This window comes from Staurois parvus, unplaced genomic scaffold (genome assembly GCF_062004578.1).
Source record: "Staurois parvus isolate SC_StPar_1 unplaced genomic scaffold, SC_StPar_1.0 ptg000249l, whole genome shotgun sequence".
NCBI lineage: Eukaryota > Metazoa > Chordata > Amphibia > Anura > Ranidae > Staurois > Staurois parvus.
The window spans coordinates 4,887,464-4,907,891 of NW_028318045.1; the positions used below are offsets into that span (position 1 = coordinate 4,887,464).

Below are 20,428 nucleotides of genomic sequence, written 5' to 3' on the forward strand. Positions count from 1 at the left end.
ACTCGGAAGGTGAAGCTATCAGTTTTCAAGTCCCAACTAAGCCCTAAGCTTCTTTGAAGGGGTGGTGAATCTGTACCTAGATCTAGGTCTTTGAGGTCTTTTGCACGGTCTTCTGCTGGGAATGCTTCCATTACTTTGCTGTTGTTGGAAGCCACTTTGTGCAGTCTTATGTTAGAGTCTGCTAGCAAGTCTCTAGTGCTTTTCAAAATGTCAATGGCTTCTCCACTACTGGAGAAGGAAGCAAGTCCATCATCTACATAAAAGTTTTTCATAACAAATTGTTTGGCTTCAGGGTTGTGTCTGTCACCTTGCTGCGCTGCTCGTCTCAAGTTGTAGATAGCGACAGCTGGTGAGGGACTGTTCCCAAACACATGTACTTTCATCCTATACTCTATGATACCTTTGTTGAGGTCGTTGTCTTCATACCATAGGAACCTCAGGTAGTCTCTGTGGTCTTCACGGACAAGGAAGCAGTAGAACATCTGCTGTACATCTGCTGTTACTGCAACAAGTTCTCTTCGGAATCTGATAAGGACTCCAAGAAGTGTGTTGTTCAGGTCTGGTTCACTGAGAAGTACATCATTAAGGGAAATACCTTCATGCTTTGCACTGGAATCAAATACTACACGTATCTGACCTGGTTTTTGAGGATGGTACACTCCGAATATTGGCAAGTACCAGCGTTCTTGTTTTTCATGCAGTGCTGGTGCTTTTTCAGCTTGATCTTTGTCAAAGATTTTCCGCATGAATTCTTGGAAGTGTTCTTTCATGTCTGGCTTTCTTTCAAGAGTGCGCTGCAATAGCGCAAGGCATTTCTCTGCTTGCACTCTGTTGTTGGGAAGACGATGCCGTGGTGTACGGAATGGTAGTGGGGCTACCCAACTGCCTGCTTTGTCTTTGAAGACTTCTCTATCCATGATCTCAAGGAAGAGGTTATCTTCAACAGATGGTGCTAGTTTGTCATCATCTTGAGTTCTCTCAAACACTTTGTGGCCTAGCTGATCTGAATCTTCAGCTGAGGCTGTATCTTCCAGGAACCTCTGGGTGTTCTGGGGATGTGTTGGGTTAAATAGTTTCTCTTTAATCTGCATGCTGTTGTTACATGGGCAAAGACATGATGTGCGACCGTTCTGCAGCAGATTTGTTCTGTAGACATTCACCTTTGCGGGTTTGTGAAGTCCGTCCAGACATACATTTCCAACGATAACCCATCCAAGATCAAGACGTTGAGCAAATGGTGCATTGTGCGGCCCATTGTATTGTTCTCTGACCTTGTGCACTCTCAGTATGTCTCTTCCTAGTAGAAGGACGATTGCAGCATCTGGGTTGAGTGTTGGGATCTTGTCTGCTATTCGCATGAGATGAGGGTAGTGACGTGCCACTTCAGGTGTGGGAATCTCTGACCTGTCATCTGGTATCATGTCACATTCTATGAGGGTGGGAAGAGTCAGCTGCGTCTTTCCATCTAATGACTCGATGGTGTAGTTATTTGCTCTTCTCCCTGATGTCTCTATAACTCCAGAACATGTCTTCAAGGTGTATGGAGTTGAACTTCCTTGGTCACCGAAGAGGTCAAAGAACTCTGTCTTTGCTAGAGACCTGTTGCTTTGTTCGTCTAGGACTGTATACATCTTCACTGCCTTTTCTCTGAGACCGTTGGGATACACTTTGACTAAGCATATCTTGGAGCATGATCTAGAGAGTCCTGGTTCTATACAGATCTCAGTACACTTTGAAGTTATCGCTGGTGTTGCACTTTCTTTTTGCTCCCCACCATGATCTTCTTGAGTTGCTGGAACTTCTGATCTCCATGGTGGTGGTCCTGGGTGCAGTGCTGACAGATGTCGGTCATTGTTGCATTCTGTGCACCGTATTTCTCTCTTACAGTCTTTTGCAAGATGTTGCATTGAGGCGCAGCATCTGAAACAAATGTGATTGTCTTTAAGGTAAGCCTTGCGCTCCTCTAATGTCTTACTTCTGAAACTGCAAAATTTTCTTAGTGGATGAGGCTTGTTGTGTATTGGGCACTGTTTGTCTGGATCCTCAACTTCCTTGCTTGTGTTGTCTTCCTGATTGGCTGCAGCCTCAGGCGGGACTTCTGTCTTCCGCACAGACACTGTTGCTCTGCGTTCTTTGTAGTGTACTGGCGGCTGCTTCTCTGTCCTTGGGGAGCTTGCAACTCTCTTGTTCAGGAAGGCGAAGCTTGGGTCATTGCGTGTCTTAGCTTGGTCTACAACGAATTCAGCAAGGAAGACAAACGGTGGAAATGCAACTCGATAGTCTTTCTTGTATCTGGATGCTTGAGAGACCCACCTTTCTTGCAGGTTGAAAGGGAGCTTCTCAATTATGGGCTCTACTCCACGTGCTGTGTCTAAGTATAAGAGACCTGGCAGAGTTCCACTAGTCTTTGCTGCTTCTATCTCTAGGAGCAGGTCTCCGAGCTCTCTCAGCTTCTGATTGTCTTTGTTTGTTATTTTCGGGCAAGTTTCAATTTTCTTTAAAAGTGCTTCTTCAATTACTTCAGGTGACCCATAGCAGTCTTCCATTCTCTGCCAGACCATCGCAAGTCCTGCTGTTGCATCATGGACATGCACTGACCTGATTCTTTTGGCCTGCTCTGAGGACTCTGGTCCTAGGTATTTGGCGAGTAGGTCGAGCTTCTCTCTGTCTGTCAGCTCTAAGTTTTGGGTGCTGCTTAGGAAGGATGACCTCCAGGCCCAGTAGTTTTCAGGACGATCGTCAAACTTCAAGAGACCAGTGCTCACCATCTCACGGCGCATCAGGTATTTCGACACGTCTGTAACCCTTCCTGTGTCAGGTGCATTTGTTCTTGGTACAAACGCGGGACTACTTGCTGATAGTGACTGATGGATTCGTTGAGGTATTTGACTAAGTCTATTTTGGTCAGATGGTTGCTCTCCTCTATTGTAGTCTAGATCTGGTTTTGCACAAGGAGAGGTTATATCGCCATCTACTTGGTTTCTTAGCGTGTTGGCGGTTTGGTATCTGAGCCCGTGATTGGTTGACTTATCACGTGGCGGTTCAGGTTCAGTCTTGTAGTGATGCGTAACATCAAAGCTGTCTGCTCCCAACTGGGTCCTTGATGGTTTCGGTGCGTCACTAGGCTGTTTATCAGGGTACAGGGTTGCTTGTGATTGCACGTACTCACGGGTGCGTTGGAAAGTACTGAGAGGTGTTATCGGGGTTTCCAGTACATCGCTTTCTACAAACTGAATATCTGCAGCTCTCGCGAGAACTTCGGCTTCAGCTATGGCTGCTGCAGCTATTTTCTGTTGCTGAAGTATGTGTAAAGAGGCTTGTACTTCTGCCTTTCTCCTAAGCATTTCTGCTTCCCCTTCAGCTTGTCTCTTTTTTATTTCAGCTTCCCCTTCGGCTTGTCTCTTTTTTATTTCAGCTTCCCCTTCGGCTTGTCTCTTCTTCTGCTCTTCATCTAGGTAGCCTTGCTCTTTCATAAGCTCTGCTTCCTGTATGGCATAGGAGGCCATGGCGCATGCGGCCTCGGCCTTGGCTTGTGCCCTGGTGGCGATAGCGCTGACTGAAGACAAGTTTGTAACGCTAGAGTGTCTGGAACTTGTATGCTTACTCCTGGCTGCCCCAGCACTGACTGACGATAGGTCTGTGACGTTTGAATGCCTGGAACTTGAACGCTTAGATCTGGCGGTTTCTGCTTTGGATGACGACAGATCCGATTTGTTATAAGTTCTCGGCGTGCTGCATTGTGACCTAGTTTCCAGCGTACTGTGCATATTTTCTTCCTGTTTGCACGAGATTTTAGGAAGGGTTAATTTAGTGATATCTTTCATATCTTTCATAAAGCGGAGTTAGTTTCACTTTGCTATGCCTTAGACTGGCTGTGCTGTGGGGATTTCACACACACGTGCTGCTGTATTAACAGTTAAGAGTCTTTTCTGTGTTGTGGGGCTTGCTGTAGATTTTTCACACAATGTGCTCTGAAGTAACCGTGTAAGTCTTTTTACTGTCCTGCCTTCTCTGCAGTTATGAAAGGGTTACAGAGGATTACAGGCAGTATAACCTTTGATGTCCACACAGTAAAGAGTCGATGATTGATAACCGATGATCTTTTACTGATACCATGTGATCATAGTACATGAAATGTGAATGAATGTAAATGCGCGCGGTAAAAAGACTTTGGGGGTCTAATCAAGCCCATATATGAAGAGAGAACAGCATCCCACATCTACTTGCATAGTAGAATTTCTTCAGTCTGAAGAGATGAGGTCACTTCCTCCCAAGTTAGCAGACAGGACGTCCCTAACCTTAAAGGGGACAGACACTGCTGAATGCTAAAGAATGCCTTGTGTAATACAAGGCAGCACAGGATGATCATCTGTTAACATCTGCATCCGTCAACATCTGTTTTTTGGAACAGATCAAAGTCATATTCACGTTCCATTAAAAAAATGGAACGACAAACAGTACATTTTTGCATCCTTTTTTTGCATTGGTAGTGGATGTAAAAAACTGATGTAAACTGATGAAAAACTGATCCATTTTTTCTTTGAAAAAATGTAATTGAACTGATGAAAAAAATGTAACGCCTGTGTGAAAGGACCCTTAACTGTCCTGAGCACGCCTGAAAATTGCAGCTCAATAGACTTCAATGGGACTGCCGCCAATCGTCTCTGTTCTTAGGACACAGCCCCATAGAAGTCTATGAGGCATTAATACACAGGCACAGGACAGTGAAGACATTTGGCTGGTACACACACGATGAGAAAATCGAATGATCATTCAGGGTTTTTTGCATGCTACTCTCATATAAAATACAGGAGTGCTACTATGCGTATGAAAATCCTTGTACAATCCAGTACAACTTCCCATATGCATAGCTACATACTAGCAGGAAATCAGAAGCAATGACAGCATTATGAAAAAAATTATATTTACAGGGTTTATATCTTTATAAGAAGATCTGTAGATTATATCCAAAATTGTGCAGCAATAAAATTATCATTCCATTATTGCAATTACAGGCAGTCCCCAGGTTACGAACAAGATAGCTTCTGCAGATTTGTTCTTAAGCTGAATTTGTATGTAAGTTGGAACAGGTACATTTTTTAAGTGTAATTCCAGTCAAATTATTTTTAAGTTTTCGATAACATAGGGAAGGACTAACTGGCCATGCAGTGATGTAGGATTGCTGAGAGGTCCACCGGACAGTAGTTGGCAGCAAGCAGTGAACAGCAAGATGGTCGCCCGGCGGTTTCTGGGACCAGTGTGGCGTCACGTTGACCCCGTTCTTAAGTAAAAGTCATATGTAACTCGTATGTTTGTAACTTCAGGACTGCCTGTAAACACATTTCTGTATTATGTTTTTTTCGTGTTCAGGAACATTTTTGTTGTTTACAAAGATTGTTTTCATTGCCATTTTTCCCTTCCGGGTTGTTCTCTTGTTTCCGAACATGCGCGGCCTTGGTCACCTGATTTTTTATAAACGAATACTATACTGATTAAACTAATATTGTTTGCTCTTTTATCCTACGAGAAACATTGTCCCTTTGGATAGTTGTGCATGAATTGTCATGATCGGCTTTCGAAAGCTTTGTACTAACAAATAGATTATTGAACAATCGCTCCAAATGCGTTTTTTTGTCTGATTTTCTCATTGTGTGTACCAGGCATTAGGTTATGTCAGGAGAAGTGGAAAAGCTACACATAAGTACACTTTGCTTTAAAGTGCATTTATCCTTTAGCTCTGGTTCATAAATATGCGGCCTGCGTTTTGCGCGGACACAAGAGCCCATTCATTTGAATGGACTCCCGTGCCCGTGACACGCAGGGAAGAAGTCCCTGCACTTCTTCTGAAAACGGTTGCGTTTTCCAGTGCGGGCGGTGTGCCATTACAACTAATGGCACCCGTCCGTGGGTCCACATTCCTCTGTGCGGGTGGTGATTTTCATGCAGATCCGCAGCGACACCACCCGCACAGATGTGAACCTAGTCTTAAGCTAAACTAAGGCAAATATAAAAGGCACAAACTAATGCAGCTCTGTATGCATTAATACAAACCAATAAGGTTTGTAGCAATGCAAAGAGCATACTGATAGGAGGAGATATCAGAGTGACAGAGAGATACGCTTTTAAGTGTACTGCATCTCGTTTTACTGTATACTTCCTGGGTGGGAGGAGACCTGTACATGAAAAAAAACCTACAATAGAGAATGATCAGGTCCCTTCCCTTGCCAGGCAGAACTATGCTGTGTGTCAGAGCTGTGTAAATTTCCAGATTGGATGGACAGAAACACATAAAAGAGCCCATCTGTGTATTTAGCTGTTTGGAGTTCAGCTTTGAATAAAGCATCACAAACCTGGACAATATACTTTGAGCAAATTCTGGAAAATAAGAGCTCATTAAAACTTATGCATTGCTTTAAGCCATGTACAGAATGGCACCACAACACACTGAAAGCAATAGCGAGCAATGCACTTGCATTGCAGTACAACACAATGGGTTTGATTTAATAAAGGGAAATGGACTGTGAACACTGTGGGTGCTGATGCACTCGTTTTCCCCAGAGTTTAATAATTTCCTATCATCCAATCATGTGCAAGCAAAATGCTTTTTTTTTTAATTGCAAAGTGCAGCCTATATGTCTTTAGTAAATCAACCGCAATGCTGTAAAATGCTATAAAAAAAAAAGTTCATATCAAATTTTGCAGAGTTCTTGTGCATGGGCATCCCATTTATAATGAATAGGCAGACACAATGCTTGAATGGGCCCTAGACAGAAGTTGCCTTCCAAGAAAATGACTACATGTCAAAATGGTCAAAAGATCCAGAAATACAAATGATGGATCTTATATACAAATAACAATTTACCCTGCTAAAGTTTGATCTGACCCTTTCCTTCTCCATTTTAAAATGAAAAACACTTTATTTATCAATAGGAATACTTAGCACTTGGGATGGGGCAGGGCCAAATCTGATTTTTTAGGAAAGGGCAAAGTTTGAATAGCGATATTCAACTTTGGATCTGCTAATCATTTTGGTTTTCATCAATGGTAGCCTCTGTTTTGTGCATTGTTCTTCCTGTGCTCATGCTGAGTCTTGTGACAGATTTATGGCCAAGAACCACCCCAGCAAAATTTGACATGCAGAGATTGGTGGAGGAGGAGGGTGTAAATGTGGTTTATGCAGAGATTGATCATCCACAGGCCAACCTTGATAGAAGCCTAGGGCCTTTTAAAAGCCATTAGGGAGGTTAAACTTGTAAGCAGTTTGTGTGTGATGGTAGGGGACCTTGCCAATACAAACAATGCACTTTAGGTTTGCTTATGCTAAAACTCATTAATGTCAGCCAAAGGGATGGGTGGTCAAAGCGGCCATCTTACCTAGGACCTTAGAAATGTTTTTACTTTAATGCATGGTTTTAGAAGACTGAGAACATGTAGAAAATGTAATGGACAGGAACGTCTATTGACAGGTACGCAGATCCAATGCTGAAAAGTCTATATCCAATCAACTCCCAAAACCTGCTGCCTGCTCCGATATTTGCAGTTCAACCAAGCTGATATCCTATGTAGAGAGAATGAGGTGCAAGTTACCTGTGCCTGGTAGTCGCTCAGACTGGAACTTATAGGCCTTATGCATACTGGCCGTTTTAAAAGCTCCTTCTAGAGGTGTTTTTCATTTTCATTTTTCTGCCTCTAACCCCCCCTCAGTGTTAGCCTATGTGTCCATATACACATAGAAGTTTACAGGCGTTTAGAGGCAGAAAAAAACCTCCACTGCCAGCATGTTCAGGAGCAACAAAGTTTAACAGAAAAAATGCATGATGCGCCTAAACACATATAAACAAGCTTAAACGCTAGGTGTGTCAATCACTTGGGGATTCATTTATATCAGTGGCCAGAATAAACTACTATTCTGGCCAAAGAAATGAATAAACGCCCAAGGGATTGATGTGCTAGGAGAAAGGTGTTTAGAAAACACCCAAGTCTGCATGAGGCCATAAGCTTGGTTTATGGAACTGGGGCACAGAGTTAGTCAGTCACAAATTCCCTCTATTTCAACCCAATGGACTATTTTTGATGCAAAGTATATCAAAATGTCAGTTGTAATTCAAAAACAAAATCTTTCATGGAAGTTCCAAGACTACTTCTTTTAATAACAAATGATGTGGTACTAAGAGAACAGCCACATTTTGTCCCCATTGGTGAGATTTTTACTTGTTTCTCGTTTTATCTAACACACATCACCTGCACAGACAGAATGGATCTCCCTAATTGGCAGACAGACCAAAACCTCTAAACTTTCCCTGCTGTACTAAAAAGATTTTTATTGCCCGGGTCCCTATTCAGGAGATTTACCTTCACTTCCAGTAGAGCCTGACACCCATTAAATGACAGGAAGGTAGGCACAATTTTCACAATGGGTACTCAATAGAGGTCCTAATTCTTCCCCACTATTTTCAAAATAATGAAACAATTTGCATGAATTTGGCAGTTAAGTGTCCAGTACTGGTATCATCTCCATGTTAAAAAACATAATATATTGCAACTACTGTTCTTCATGTCGCCTGTGTGTGTACAGTTTATGTCCTGTGTATAATGTTTTCTCTGTTCTTTTTCGTAGGTGTAAATGGTAACTAGGATATAGACATCTAGAGGTTGACCTAAGACGCAACCATGAATAACACCAGCTTTGCCAACGTGTCCTCAGCCAACAAGACCATGATGGGGAGCCCTTACAAAACAGTGGAGGTGGTATTTATTGTCATTGTAGCTGGTTCACTGAGCCTGGTGACTATTATTGGAAACATCCTGGTCATGGTCTCTATTAAGGTCAACCGACATCTACAGACAGTCAACAACTACTTCCTGTTCAGCTTAGCATGTGCTGATTTAATTATTGGGGTTTTTTCCATGAACCTCTACACACTGTACACTGTGATAGGTTACTGGCCAATAGGACCAGTGGTGTGCGATCTCTGGTTGGCTCTGGACTATGTTGTCAGCAATGCCTCAGTGATGAACCTCCTCATCATCAGCTTTGACCGGTACTTCTGCGTCACAAAACCACTGACATATCCAGTGAGGCGAACCACCAAAATGGCTGGAATGATGATTGCTGCAGCGTGGGTGCTGTCCTTTATCCTTTGGGCCCCTGCTATACTCTTCTGGCAATTCATTGTTGGTGGAAGAACTGTCCCAGATGGAGAGTGTTATATCCAGTTCTTCTCAAATGCCGCAGTTACATTTGGCACAGCTATTGCAGCTTTCTATTTGCCAGTCATCATTATGACTATATTGTACTGGCAGATATCTCGGGCCAGCAAAAGTAGAATAAAAAAGGATAAAAAGGAACCAACCACTAATCAAGATCCCATTTCACCAAGCAATGTTCAAGGTAAAATAGTGAAACCAAACAATAACAATCTTTCAGCCATGGAAGATGGTCTAGATCATAGCAAAATCCAGAATGGAAAAGCCTCTAGAAATTCTGTAACAGAAAATTGTGTCCAAACAGAAGGAGAGGAGAAAGAGATCTCCAATGATTCGACTTCTGTGAGCGTAGTAGGCTCAAATGCAAAAGAAGATGGACCTTCCAAAGATGCTCCTCAAGCTTCAGGATCTCAAGCCCTTCCAAAAGTTGAAAACTCCAAGATGACCTGTATACGAATAGTTACAAAATCACAAAAAGGTGACTGTGGATCTACAAGTGGTACCACAGTAGAAATTGTCCCAGGATCCAATGGTCGGAATGGAGAAGACAAGCAAAATGTTGTTGCTCGAAAAATTGTAAAGATGACAAAGCAGCCAGCCAAAAAGAAAATTCCACCATCCAGGGAAAAGAAAGTGACAAGGACTATCTTGGCTATACTTCTAGCTTTCATTATAACTTGGACACCTTACAATGTAATGGTTCTAATCAACACGTTTTGTGATGTATGTGTACCTAACACGGTGTGGACAATTGGCTATTGGCTTTGCTATATCAACAGTACGATCAATCCTGCTTGCTATGCGCTCTGCAATACTGCTTTTAAGAAGACTTTCAAGCACCTACTAATGTGTCAGTACAAAAACATAGGTACGGCAAGGTAAAAGAAGACAAAACATGGGGCGGAACTGCCATTAAAATATTACGCCATAGCACTTTACAATCGATTATGGAATGTGCAATCTAGGAACCTTATTCTGACACAGACCTGTGGAACCTTTCCACCATCTGCACTTATAACTATAAAATATATAAACAAATGGAATTGCATCTCTTGGATAGAGTAAGATATATGTAGACGGACCTGGCCGCTGCTCTTCGACTTAAAAAAAAAAGATACACAAAAAAAACTTCAAAGGGCTTTTTAAGGTCCACTTATTTTCAATGTCTGTAAAATGACCATACATATTTTTATGTGTTTCGATGTCTACAGGACACAAATTCTATTGACTCAAAGTTCAGAATATCAACTAACTAGATGGAACAAATTAAAATTACTTTATAAGGCTTTTGTTTTCAGAGATAGACAAAAAAAAAAACAACTCACCCTAAGACTTTTTTGTGATATGTTCGTCCGAGACATCGGTAATACTGACAAACCTCAATTTTTCACAATTTTCACCTTTATCCTAATGTTAAAATAATGGCTCTTCTGTGCCTCCGTGTTTCTAGTGACTGTATCAAAATATAACTCAAGTTTAGCCCTTGTGATAAGAGGGGCTATGTTAGAGCTTCCTTGAAAATAACTAGCCAAGCAAATAATACCTATATATAAGTCGTTTTTGTCTATATTGGCACAGAAAGGCAAGCTTCAGCTCTTTAGCTGTGGCAGAACTTCATTTCCCATCATATTTAGTCTAGAATTTTGAGCAGCTTGGGAGATGATGTTCGGTGACAGCTAGCATGCAGAAGGTGTATTGTCCATTCATCTTTGAAGGTTGGTACTATATTGATACTTTCTAGTGTGATATATCCTGTCCTCATTCATGCTTACTGAAATTACCAACAACTGGTTATTTTTCGTCCGTTACATTACATGTGTAGCTTTATCTGGCAAGTTCTGGCAAGATGACCAATATTGTTTCATTAAAGGAAATGAGATATTGTTGGGCAGCTGCTGTCCATTCAAACATAGGAATATCAGTGGAAAGATAAAGCAGTGTATTAATCGGATTTTTGAATCATACATATTGTTGCCATTACTGTGTTACTTGGCCCATTGCATCTTATAACCAGTTATATGAAAGTGTTATCTATCTTTTTATTTTCTGCTCAAGGTTTGATTGGAAGGAAAAACATTCAATAAAGAAGTGCATTATCATTTCTGAAGAAAGTAAAAGAGCAGGCATCCACACTATGGCTGCTTATACAATGAAGAAAGCATTTTGTGGGCTATCAAATAGCCTAAAGTATATCTAAAACCAAAATAAAAATGCACTATATTGCAGCTCACTCGTCCTTGGTGTTGCAGTTGGATTTGTTTAGTTTTTGAAGCTTTTTTGTTTTATTTTCACCTAGTAATTCTGCAAATAACACACTTCCTGCCCCTGAATGGCTGCATCACTCTTCTACTGTATCAATGGAGGCAGCCATGGTTGTCACTCTAGACTGTTCTTCAGATATGAACCTCAAACATATTTGTGTCTCTTATCTCTATTACATGGATAGAAGATAATTAGGAAGGAAGATATTTTTCGGTGAAGCTCACAAGGTAAAATAACATGGGCACTGAATTTCTAGCAAGATCAACAAGTATTGTCTGTATTTGATGTAAATGTTCTTAGCTTGAAAAAAAGAAAACTAATTTAGGACTGTAAGCTGCAATATATTACATTTTTGCACTTGGGTTTAGTTGTTCTCTAGTTTGTCCACCTAATGCACAATGTTTATTATGGCAAAAACCTTGAAAATACAGTTCCCATATCCCCTCCTACCATTTGTGGGGGATAAAGGCTAGCAATGAAAGAAATAGTTGTTATATTTTCCACAAAATTTTAGCAAACAATTTTGGAAAAGTGAAAGATTTTATAGGAAGATGACAGAATCTCCTTGCAACTCTCCTTTACCTAGTATGTTGCCAAAAAACAGCACACCTTAGTATTCTAACAGAAAGAAAATAACAGAGAGTGGGAAAAAGTTAATGAATAAAATGTAAATGATAGTACATAAATCATGATCAAATATACCAAAAAAAGTCAAAAACACAGAAGACTCTGAATGAAACAAACAATTATCCTAAATACACTCAACCAAAGGAAAAAAACACATACATGCTTTAAATAAAAAAAAATATTTTTTACAAAAAAAAAACACTTTAGCAGCTCAATTAGCAAAATTGAGTTTCCATTTTGATAAAATTTTGCTGACAGGAAAATCTGTAAAATGCAGCTAAAAACATTTTATCGAAGTCGCTTTGCTAATCCTTAGTCAAGACAGATTTGTCTGCTTTTAAATTAATGACCCCTGTTGGCACGCATTTTATTGCAGAAGAGACAAGAAATGAGTCTTCTGCAATAAAACATACCTACCGACCTGCTCACAGTGATCCCCCGACTGAAAACTAAGCTGCACATGCACAGTCGGCTTAGAATGGCCTGGCCCATCCTCTGTGCCGGGATGACTAGCTCCTGTGCATAAGCAGCAGTGCCGTAATTTCATGCCGGCCAATGAAGATGACCGAAACCCGGCACACAGGAGAGATGCCGATGCCTGTACGTAAGCTTTGGGAAGGTGAGTATCCTCCCTTTAGTTCCCCTTTAAATCAGTTACATACATTTCAGGTGGAAATACCTCCCTTCCCCCTTTCCTCAGTCAGAGCTATAGCTCTCTATTCAGCAGAAAGCATGAGGTTTACTGATTACTGAGGCTTCATGCACACAAGCATCCCCTAAACTCGAATTTAGGAGCTTTTGGCATTTTTTTGGCAAAGCTCCTAAACTCAACTCCATAAAACCCTATGTTTCCATGTACACATAGGCTTTTAGCAGAGTTTAAGAGCTGCCACATTTAGGAGAGGAGATCACATTCAGTATAGGAACATTTTGACCGCCGACCATGGGAAAACACAAAAAAGGCAAAAAAAACAAACGCAAAAAGGCAAAAACGTGCCAGCCGCAGTACCGCGTTTTTTGCCACAATTTGCGTTTTCCCACAGCCGGTGGTCAAGGCATGAAGCCTTATAGGTTTGACATGGCCTCATGTAGACTGCAGCTGCTAAACTGACATTTAGGAACAGTTGGGTGCTTTTTTTCTGAAGCCCCTGAACTCTCCTCTATGTTATACTATGTGTTCATATTTATACATAGTCGTTTAGAGGAGTTTACAGGCAGCTGAAATTACTGGCATTTCTCTGAAAGCACAAAAACTGCATTCAAGACAAGAGTTTACCAGCATTTAAGGCCTCATGTACACATGAACTCCCCTAGATGTTTAGCTCTGGCAGCAGAAAATTGCTAAATGTGGCAAAAATGCGTGTAAACGCAGTACCACTTCTAGCCGTTTAGTGCTTGGACGTTTATTCATTTGATTGGCCACTGTATTTTCAATTGACATGAATAAATGCCCATGCACTAAACGTAACTAGCGTTTAGACACATTTACATGCATTTTTGCCATGTTTAGCATTTTAAGGCCAAACTTTCCTCTCCTGAATGCAGAAGAATCACGTTCAGGAGAGGAACATTTAACTGCCCCTAGACTCCTAAACTCTGCTAGAAGTCTATGCGTACATGGACACATAAGCTTTTATTGAGTTGAGTTCAGGGGCTTTGGCAAAAAAAATGCCAAAAGCTCCTAAACTCATGTTTATGAACAGCAGTGTACAGGAGGCCTTAGCAGGGGGTATATTGAACTGTGCAGAGAGACCACTGCTTCCACACAGAAAGCACAGGTTCTTCTCTGCAGTAGTAGCAGAATGCAGACCTTTCTACACAGACTGTGGATGCTTTCTAAAGAAAACCTGTTGAAAGATTTTGTACAGTTTGTTTTTTAAACACCTAAGATGTATGTAGCTGATTTTCATTTAGGCCTTAGGAGGAAATGAGGACTGTATTTGTGATAAGTTTTTTTTTAGAAAAATTATTATATAGGTGAATACAATTAAAATATTGTGCAAGTGCACAAAAATTCTCTTTAATGGTTTTTGAATGGCAATGTGATTGTACACCAAACTCACATGTGCAGAGGGAAAAACAAATAGGGAAAAACTGAGGCAGTGGTGGAATCCTTTACTTTTTAGCTGTCATATAATAAAAGGCCATAGGTCCATTTGACTAGGTCTCCAGTGTTATATCTACTAATTAAAATGTGTTTGATCAGAAACACAAATACAAAGAATAATAAATGTATTAAAGACATGCATATAGCACCAACAGTTGACGCAGCACTTTAGTACATTCACATTAGTCCCTGCCCTCCAGGCATACTGTACATACAGGACAATTTTAGGCAACCAATTATCCTCCCTACATGTCTTTGGAGCATGGAAGGAAATCCACACAAACAGAGGGAGAACAGGACAGGATTTGAACTGAGGACCCCAGTGTTACAAGACAGAATTGCTAACCACCAGGGCACTGTGCTGCCTAGAAAATGTCGACAACTGCCAGCCCTTTGTACTTAGACTCCGAATGGGTTGTTCGGTATAGTTACATTGAACCAATGTGTCCATACAAGTTCTATAGCCCAGCTAGATTTATCATCGATACAATAAGTGTTATTAAAACAAGAAGTGTTGTTCGACTCAATAAAGTCACCATTAAGTGTTGTGTCACATGATCACAGGTGTTTGTTGGTGGCATCAATTCCAGATTTTGGGCATATGTACATGTACTGCTACCCATAGCAAACATTTAAAGGATGACATTTGCTATTTGAATGCTTCTACAAAAAAAGTAACTTTAAAGTGGAGTTCCAGTCTTTTTTTTTTAAATCACCCCCCTGACAGTCACAGCTTATGCCATGCAAATTGGCATAAGCTGCATATGTCATCTTTTTTTTTTTAATATACTTACTACTCCCCACAATCATGCACCCATCCATCTTCACTGTGGGCATCTGAAGCCCAGCTGCCCTTTCTTCCGGGATACGGTGCAGCTGGCTACCCAGCATGCACCTCCCAATCTCGCGCCTGCGCAGCTTGTTGGTTTGCAGGTTGCCATAGCAATGGCGGCATCACCGGAAGCTCGAGCCCTGTTGTTATGGCAACCTGTCAATCATTATATCACTTCCTGTTTCCTAATAACATGAGGTTTTGCTATTAGGCATCCCTAGGACTCATGGGATAGATGACGCCGAAATCCTAGAAACCCTAGGGAATTTCCTAATGAGGAAATCGCTTAGGTGGCCACAACCGGAAGTGGAGACTGGATTAATGAAAATAAGGTATTTAAAATATATATATATATATATATATATATATATATATATATATTGCCAAAATAGACTGTTCAGAGGGTGGACATTGTATTACGGGGAAGTTAAATAAATGGGTGGACCTGTGCTTTAATGTGATTGGCTACTAATTGCGACAGAACATTTAAGGTTAGAGGACTAAACTGCTAACTGAAACCCTCTATGTTTTCTTGAAGAGCTTAATGGAGAGTGGTAATAATATGAATTAGTTGTAAAGAATATTTCATATTTCCTTTAGCAACCTGTTTATTTTCCTGCAGGGAATTTTCATTTTATCCAAAAAATTAACATCTTCTGTAATTAAAGTGCATGTCTTGGCAAAAAAAAAATGTCCTATACATCCCTGCAACTACATCCCTGCAACGCAGGCACATTTTCCCAAGTTTTACCTCTTTAAAAATGCTACAAGTACAGAAAAATAGTTGTTGATCTGCCAAAACCCAGTAAATCACTGATTTTCTGTGCCTCAGTTGTACGGAAATCCCAAGCAAGGTTATTATTCCAGACAGAGTTCTCCCCAGCCAAAGGGCTCATTTACACTTGCTTTGAGTTCAACACAGATTAAAGCACCTACCACTTCAACAAGCTTTTTGATGTGTTTTTGAGGCTTCTGCAATGCTTCAGTGATGCTTCGATGATGCTTTTTTGAAGCTTTAATGAAGCTTGGCAGATGCCCTATGTGTGTGTGTTGATTTTCTTTTTGTTTTAAAGGGGCCCAGTAGAACCCAGGCTCAGTAGTACCCCCACTCAGCAGATCCCGGGCTCCTAAGTATTCCTGTTCTACATTGGTACCCTCGTTCAGCAAATCCCGTTTATTGGTACCCTTGCTCAGCAGATCCCCCACTCAGTAATAAGTCCCAGCTCTGCTGATCCTCCTCTCTCTTCAGTCCCCGCTCACCTTCTCCATATTGCACACCATATGTGCCATCTGCTAGTTGCTCCGCTCTAGTCCAGACCCTGCTCACCTTCCTGCTGCTCCATGCTGAACACCAAATGTGACGTCTTTACCAGACACTTCCAGAATATATACATGAACCGGAAGTGAATGCTGATGACTTCTTTCTGGTTCTCTTGTTGGTCTCACAGAGCATCCTGGGATATCTCATACTTGCAATACCTCCAAGACAAAGCAAAGCTAAAGCAGAATAAAAGCATCTCAAAAGCTGCAGGTGCTGTAAGCAAGCTTTGTTACGTCTATGAAGACTTTGAAGATGCTTTGAAGCACCATAAAAGTGACATGGGGTATAATGTTTTAAGCAAAGCAAACACAACATGTAAACAGGACTGTAAGCTAACCATTTTATTTAGTGCCAGGGCCTTTGATTGGCATTCAGAAGGCTTTAAAAAGGTGTGTGCCACATTTTGAAGTGCAAATGAGCCCTAATGCTGATGAAGTGAGGGAGAGGTATTCTATAGTCCAGCAAAAAAGGACAAGATGGGGATTTTTTCCTGTACTGTATTTTTTAGAATACAACACATGGGAAAATGTGCATGTACTGTGGAGAAGTGTTTTTAATGTTTCTTATTTTGCCCTTATCTGCATTTTAAGACAACTAGTTACAGCAATTGGGAGGCATATGTGGGTATATGTCCAAATCTAACTGATATTATCAATGCAAATTTGATCATTGACAACCTCAAAATGACCACATGGTCCAAATTTTAGATTTTTCATATCTATAATAAACTGATTAGGTAAGAGAGCCGTTATCTTCCTAAACACAATGAAAACAATGTTTAGCTCCTTTTTAACAGGAATTACATAAAATTAGACCATAGGAAGACCTGCTAAAATCATTACACTGACAAAAGCTACTGCAGGCATCCACCGTTACCTGCATTATATCTACCATCTGGTCAACAAGACTTCTTTTATTGGTCCATGGGTTAATTTATAACAAGGAACTAAAGCTGCAAGGACAAAGAAAACAAGGGTACCCACATAGTAAGCATATTTCTGATGCAGAGACTCACCAGATTTAAGGCAGTTACTCTAACTCATATAGACTCTTTAAGCAAATCTGTCATGGGAGAGGTAAGTGGATTACCATTATTAAGCTTTCCTGCTAAAATTGCTAGCTGACTGGCTGTCACAATGACCCCTTTGATTTAGTACTAAGATGAAGGGCAGGGGAACATTTGCCTTGTGGGCCATTACTATTAAGATATGTTGAGCTGAAGGCAAAGGGTGGAGATACTTTGCCATCCAGACACTGATCAGAGGACCCCCAGTCAGTGACAGATCCTGGGCATAATATGGCTACCTGCTCTTTGTTCAGACCTGTGAGCACAAGCATAGGGGAGTCTTCTAGCAGTGACCTTCTGTGCAACCCTTGGATATCATGAGACCAAACACCAAGACCAGCAATGGAAGCTGATACTGGGAGATGTAAAAATGTGCATCAGAATAAACCATTTCCTATAGGAACATCCACCTTTCACGGTACCCACCAAATATTGAGGCACCATGGCACTTGGTGCACTTGATTTAGCCCACAGAAATCTTTACCTACCATGAAACAGCACGTTGGCTTGGTTTGGCCTTCAGGTCAAAGCTTCCCAGTCTTTCTCTAATTCTTCGCCTGAAACAAGTACACAGTTAAGTGGTTCTAAAGGCTGAAGGTGTTTACCTTAATGCATTCTATGCATAGAGGTATAAAAACCTTCAGAGTGTAGCTTTCCCCTCAGCTCTTCCAATACTTACTCAAGCCAGATCGCGATCCAGCTATGTGCACAAGAACCTCAGATCCCTCTCTCTTCATTGGCTGAGACACAGCAGCAGGAGCCATTGGCTCCCACTGCTGTTAACCACAGCCAGTGAGGAGGGAGCAGGGGGGACACACAGAGGAAATAGACACACAGAGGCGGCTTAGGATCGAACATGCACTAGTGCCCCAGAGCAAGCAGCTTGGGAAGAGGGGGAGCCACTTGCACCAGTGGAGGACCCAAGAAGAGGAGGATTGGGGCTGCTCTGTGCAAAGTCATTACACAGAGCAGGTAAGTATGACATGTTTGTTATTTTTAAAACAAAACATCTGAACCTTTTATCATCACTTTAAGCATTTCTGACACTTCTAAACCACATACTTGTTCCGGATCAGTGGAGGAAATTTAAAGTCATTATGTCAACATAACAGCTATACAACTAAAGGAGAAATCAAGAATGGCAGTCCCTATGTTTCTGTCATGATTGTGTTACATTTAATATATGTTTGTTATGCGTCCCACCACATTCTGAGCATAATCAGTTCTTGAACTTTTAAAACTAATGATGGAGGTGAAGCGGATTAAGATAAGAAACTTAATTTCAGTTTTCCCTATATTGGGAAGTGTCCAACTGTGGAACATTATTCATAACTGCCTCCTACATCAGGATGCGGTAAGCGAAAGTGTTGCTGCCATGTGCAATAGTGTTGCGATTCCTTGCGCGCTCACCAGGAAACTGACCAAGGTTTATTGCATACGTGTAACAAGTGTTATCAAACAGGGGTTTTGGGGTTCCTTGTAATATTCTACAGGTAAAATTAATGTAAAATCTCAAAGCAATATGACTATTTGTCTTTCAAAAAATTTTTTTCATGTATGTACTACTGACAATTATTAAGAAATGTTGAAATGTGTTTGCACTTGATGAAACGATAAATATAATGGACAACTCAGTGTGTGCTGTATATTTTATAAACATTGGATTTCTTTATACATTATTATTATACATTTATGCATTTTTCCTACAGTAAATCCAACAAAGCTTCCAGTTTAAATTGGCTAAAAGCATTCCAGATGCATCAGAACAAACGGTGTGCAAAGTCTTACAGCTGGCTTTCTTTAGCCACAGCCTGAGTAGAAACACCTTCCCCATCTCAGCATGCCAAAGAAATGGACCCTTTCTCTCTGTGGAGAAGCAGATATCTCTCTGCAGAGGCCCTCATGCCACCCTGCTGAGTCAGAGCTAGAGCTCTCAAGTCAGAAAAGCTCATGTTCCCTGCTAATTGGAGAGCTCTAACTCAACTTTCTGATTGTATTTTTACAATCGTATACAGTAGAATCACAAATTCTCATGGGAGAATGTATTCTATTATAGTTAGGCTTTCCTAATGCTTTGTACAGGGGCAAGATATTGCCTTTCTCTCTTGAGCCTGTGTCTGGTTTAGCACCACATTTAGCAATTGTTTCAGGACCAGAGACAGTTCTGCAACAGTTGAATAAATAAGATACACACAAAAAAATTTACAATGTAACACAGTGTTTGCTAATGTGCATTAGCAGCTACTATCAACTTTTAGTAAGCAGGCATAAGAAACCCACCTAGATAAAAGAAAAATATTATAATATCTAAACAATATCAGTTTCCTGACTGAAACCAAATACTACCAGGCACACATGCTAATCAATGCAGATTTACATGCAGATTCCTCAGTACTCCAATCAGTGATGCTGTGTAGGAAGTATGAGCATTGTTGATTGGAGTATGGAGAATAGGGTGTGGTAGACTGCTGAATCATTGTTGATGGAGTATAGAGAATAGGGTGTGGTAGACTGCTGAAGCATTGTTGATTGGAGTATAGAGAATAGGGTGTGGCAGACTGCTGAAGCATTGTTGATTGGAGTATAGAGAATAGGGTGTGGCAGACTGCTGAAGCATTGTTGATTGGAGTATAGAGAATAGGGTGTGGTAGACTGCTGAAGCATTGTTGATTGGAGTGCAAAGGATAGGGTGTTTCGGAAAGCTGAAGATCCAAACTGCCGATCTCACTTAGAAGTGGTCTTGGTCTTCAGTGGTTGGCTATGTCCTATCCATAGTACTTGATCAACAATACTCTCCAGACTGATTGACAAATAAAGAAGTGAGACTATCTGAGCTTTAGCTAGCATTAAATAAACTTTACAATGAGCCTTCAAAGTTTTCAAGAGAAGCACTCAGGTAGTTCAGTCTCAGCATTATTTTCTTTCTCATCTCCTCCATTTTGTTCTCTGTTCATCTCTCCTCTCTCATCTGGTGCACATTGCCTGTGTTTACATTAGAGATTAAAA

At 40.9% G+C, this 20,428-nt stretch overlaps 1 protein-coding gene across 1 annotated transcript in view; it reads left to right on the forward strand.

Moving 5' to 3' along the window:
• Window positions 1–19,057, forward strand: part of CHRM2 (cholinergic receptor muscarinic 2) — a 308,169-nt gene extending 289,112 nt beyond the window's left edge. The window contains exon 3 of the mRNA XM_089680678.1: window positions 8,618–19,057. Within this exon, the coding sequence (XP_089536804.1) occupies window positions 8,671–10,089 (1,419 nt within the window). The 5' untranslated portion in view covers window positions 8,618–8,670 and the 3' untranslated portion in view covers window positions 10,090–19,057. The remainder of the gene's footprint in view (window positions 1–8,617) is intronic.
• The last annotated feature ends 1,371 nt before the right edge of the window (window positions 19,058–20,428 follow it).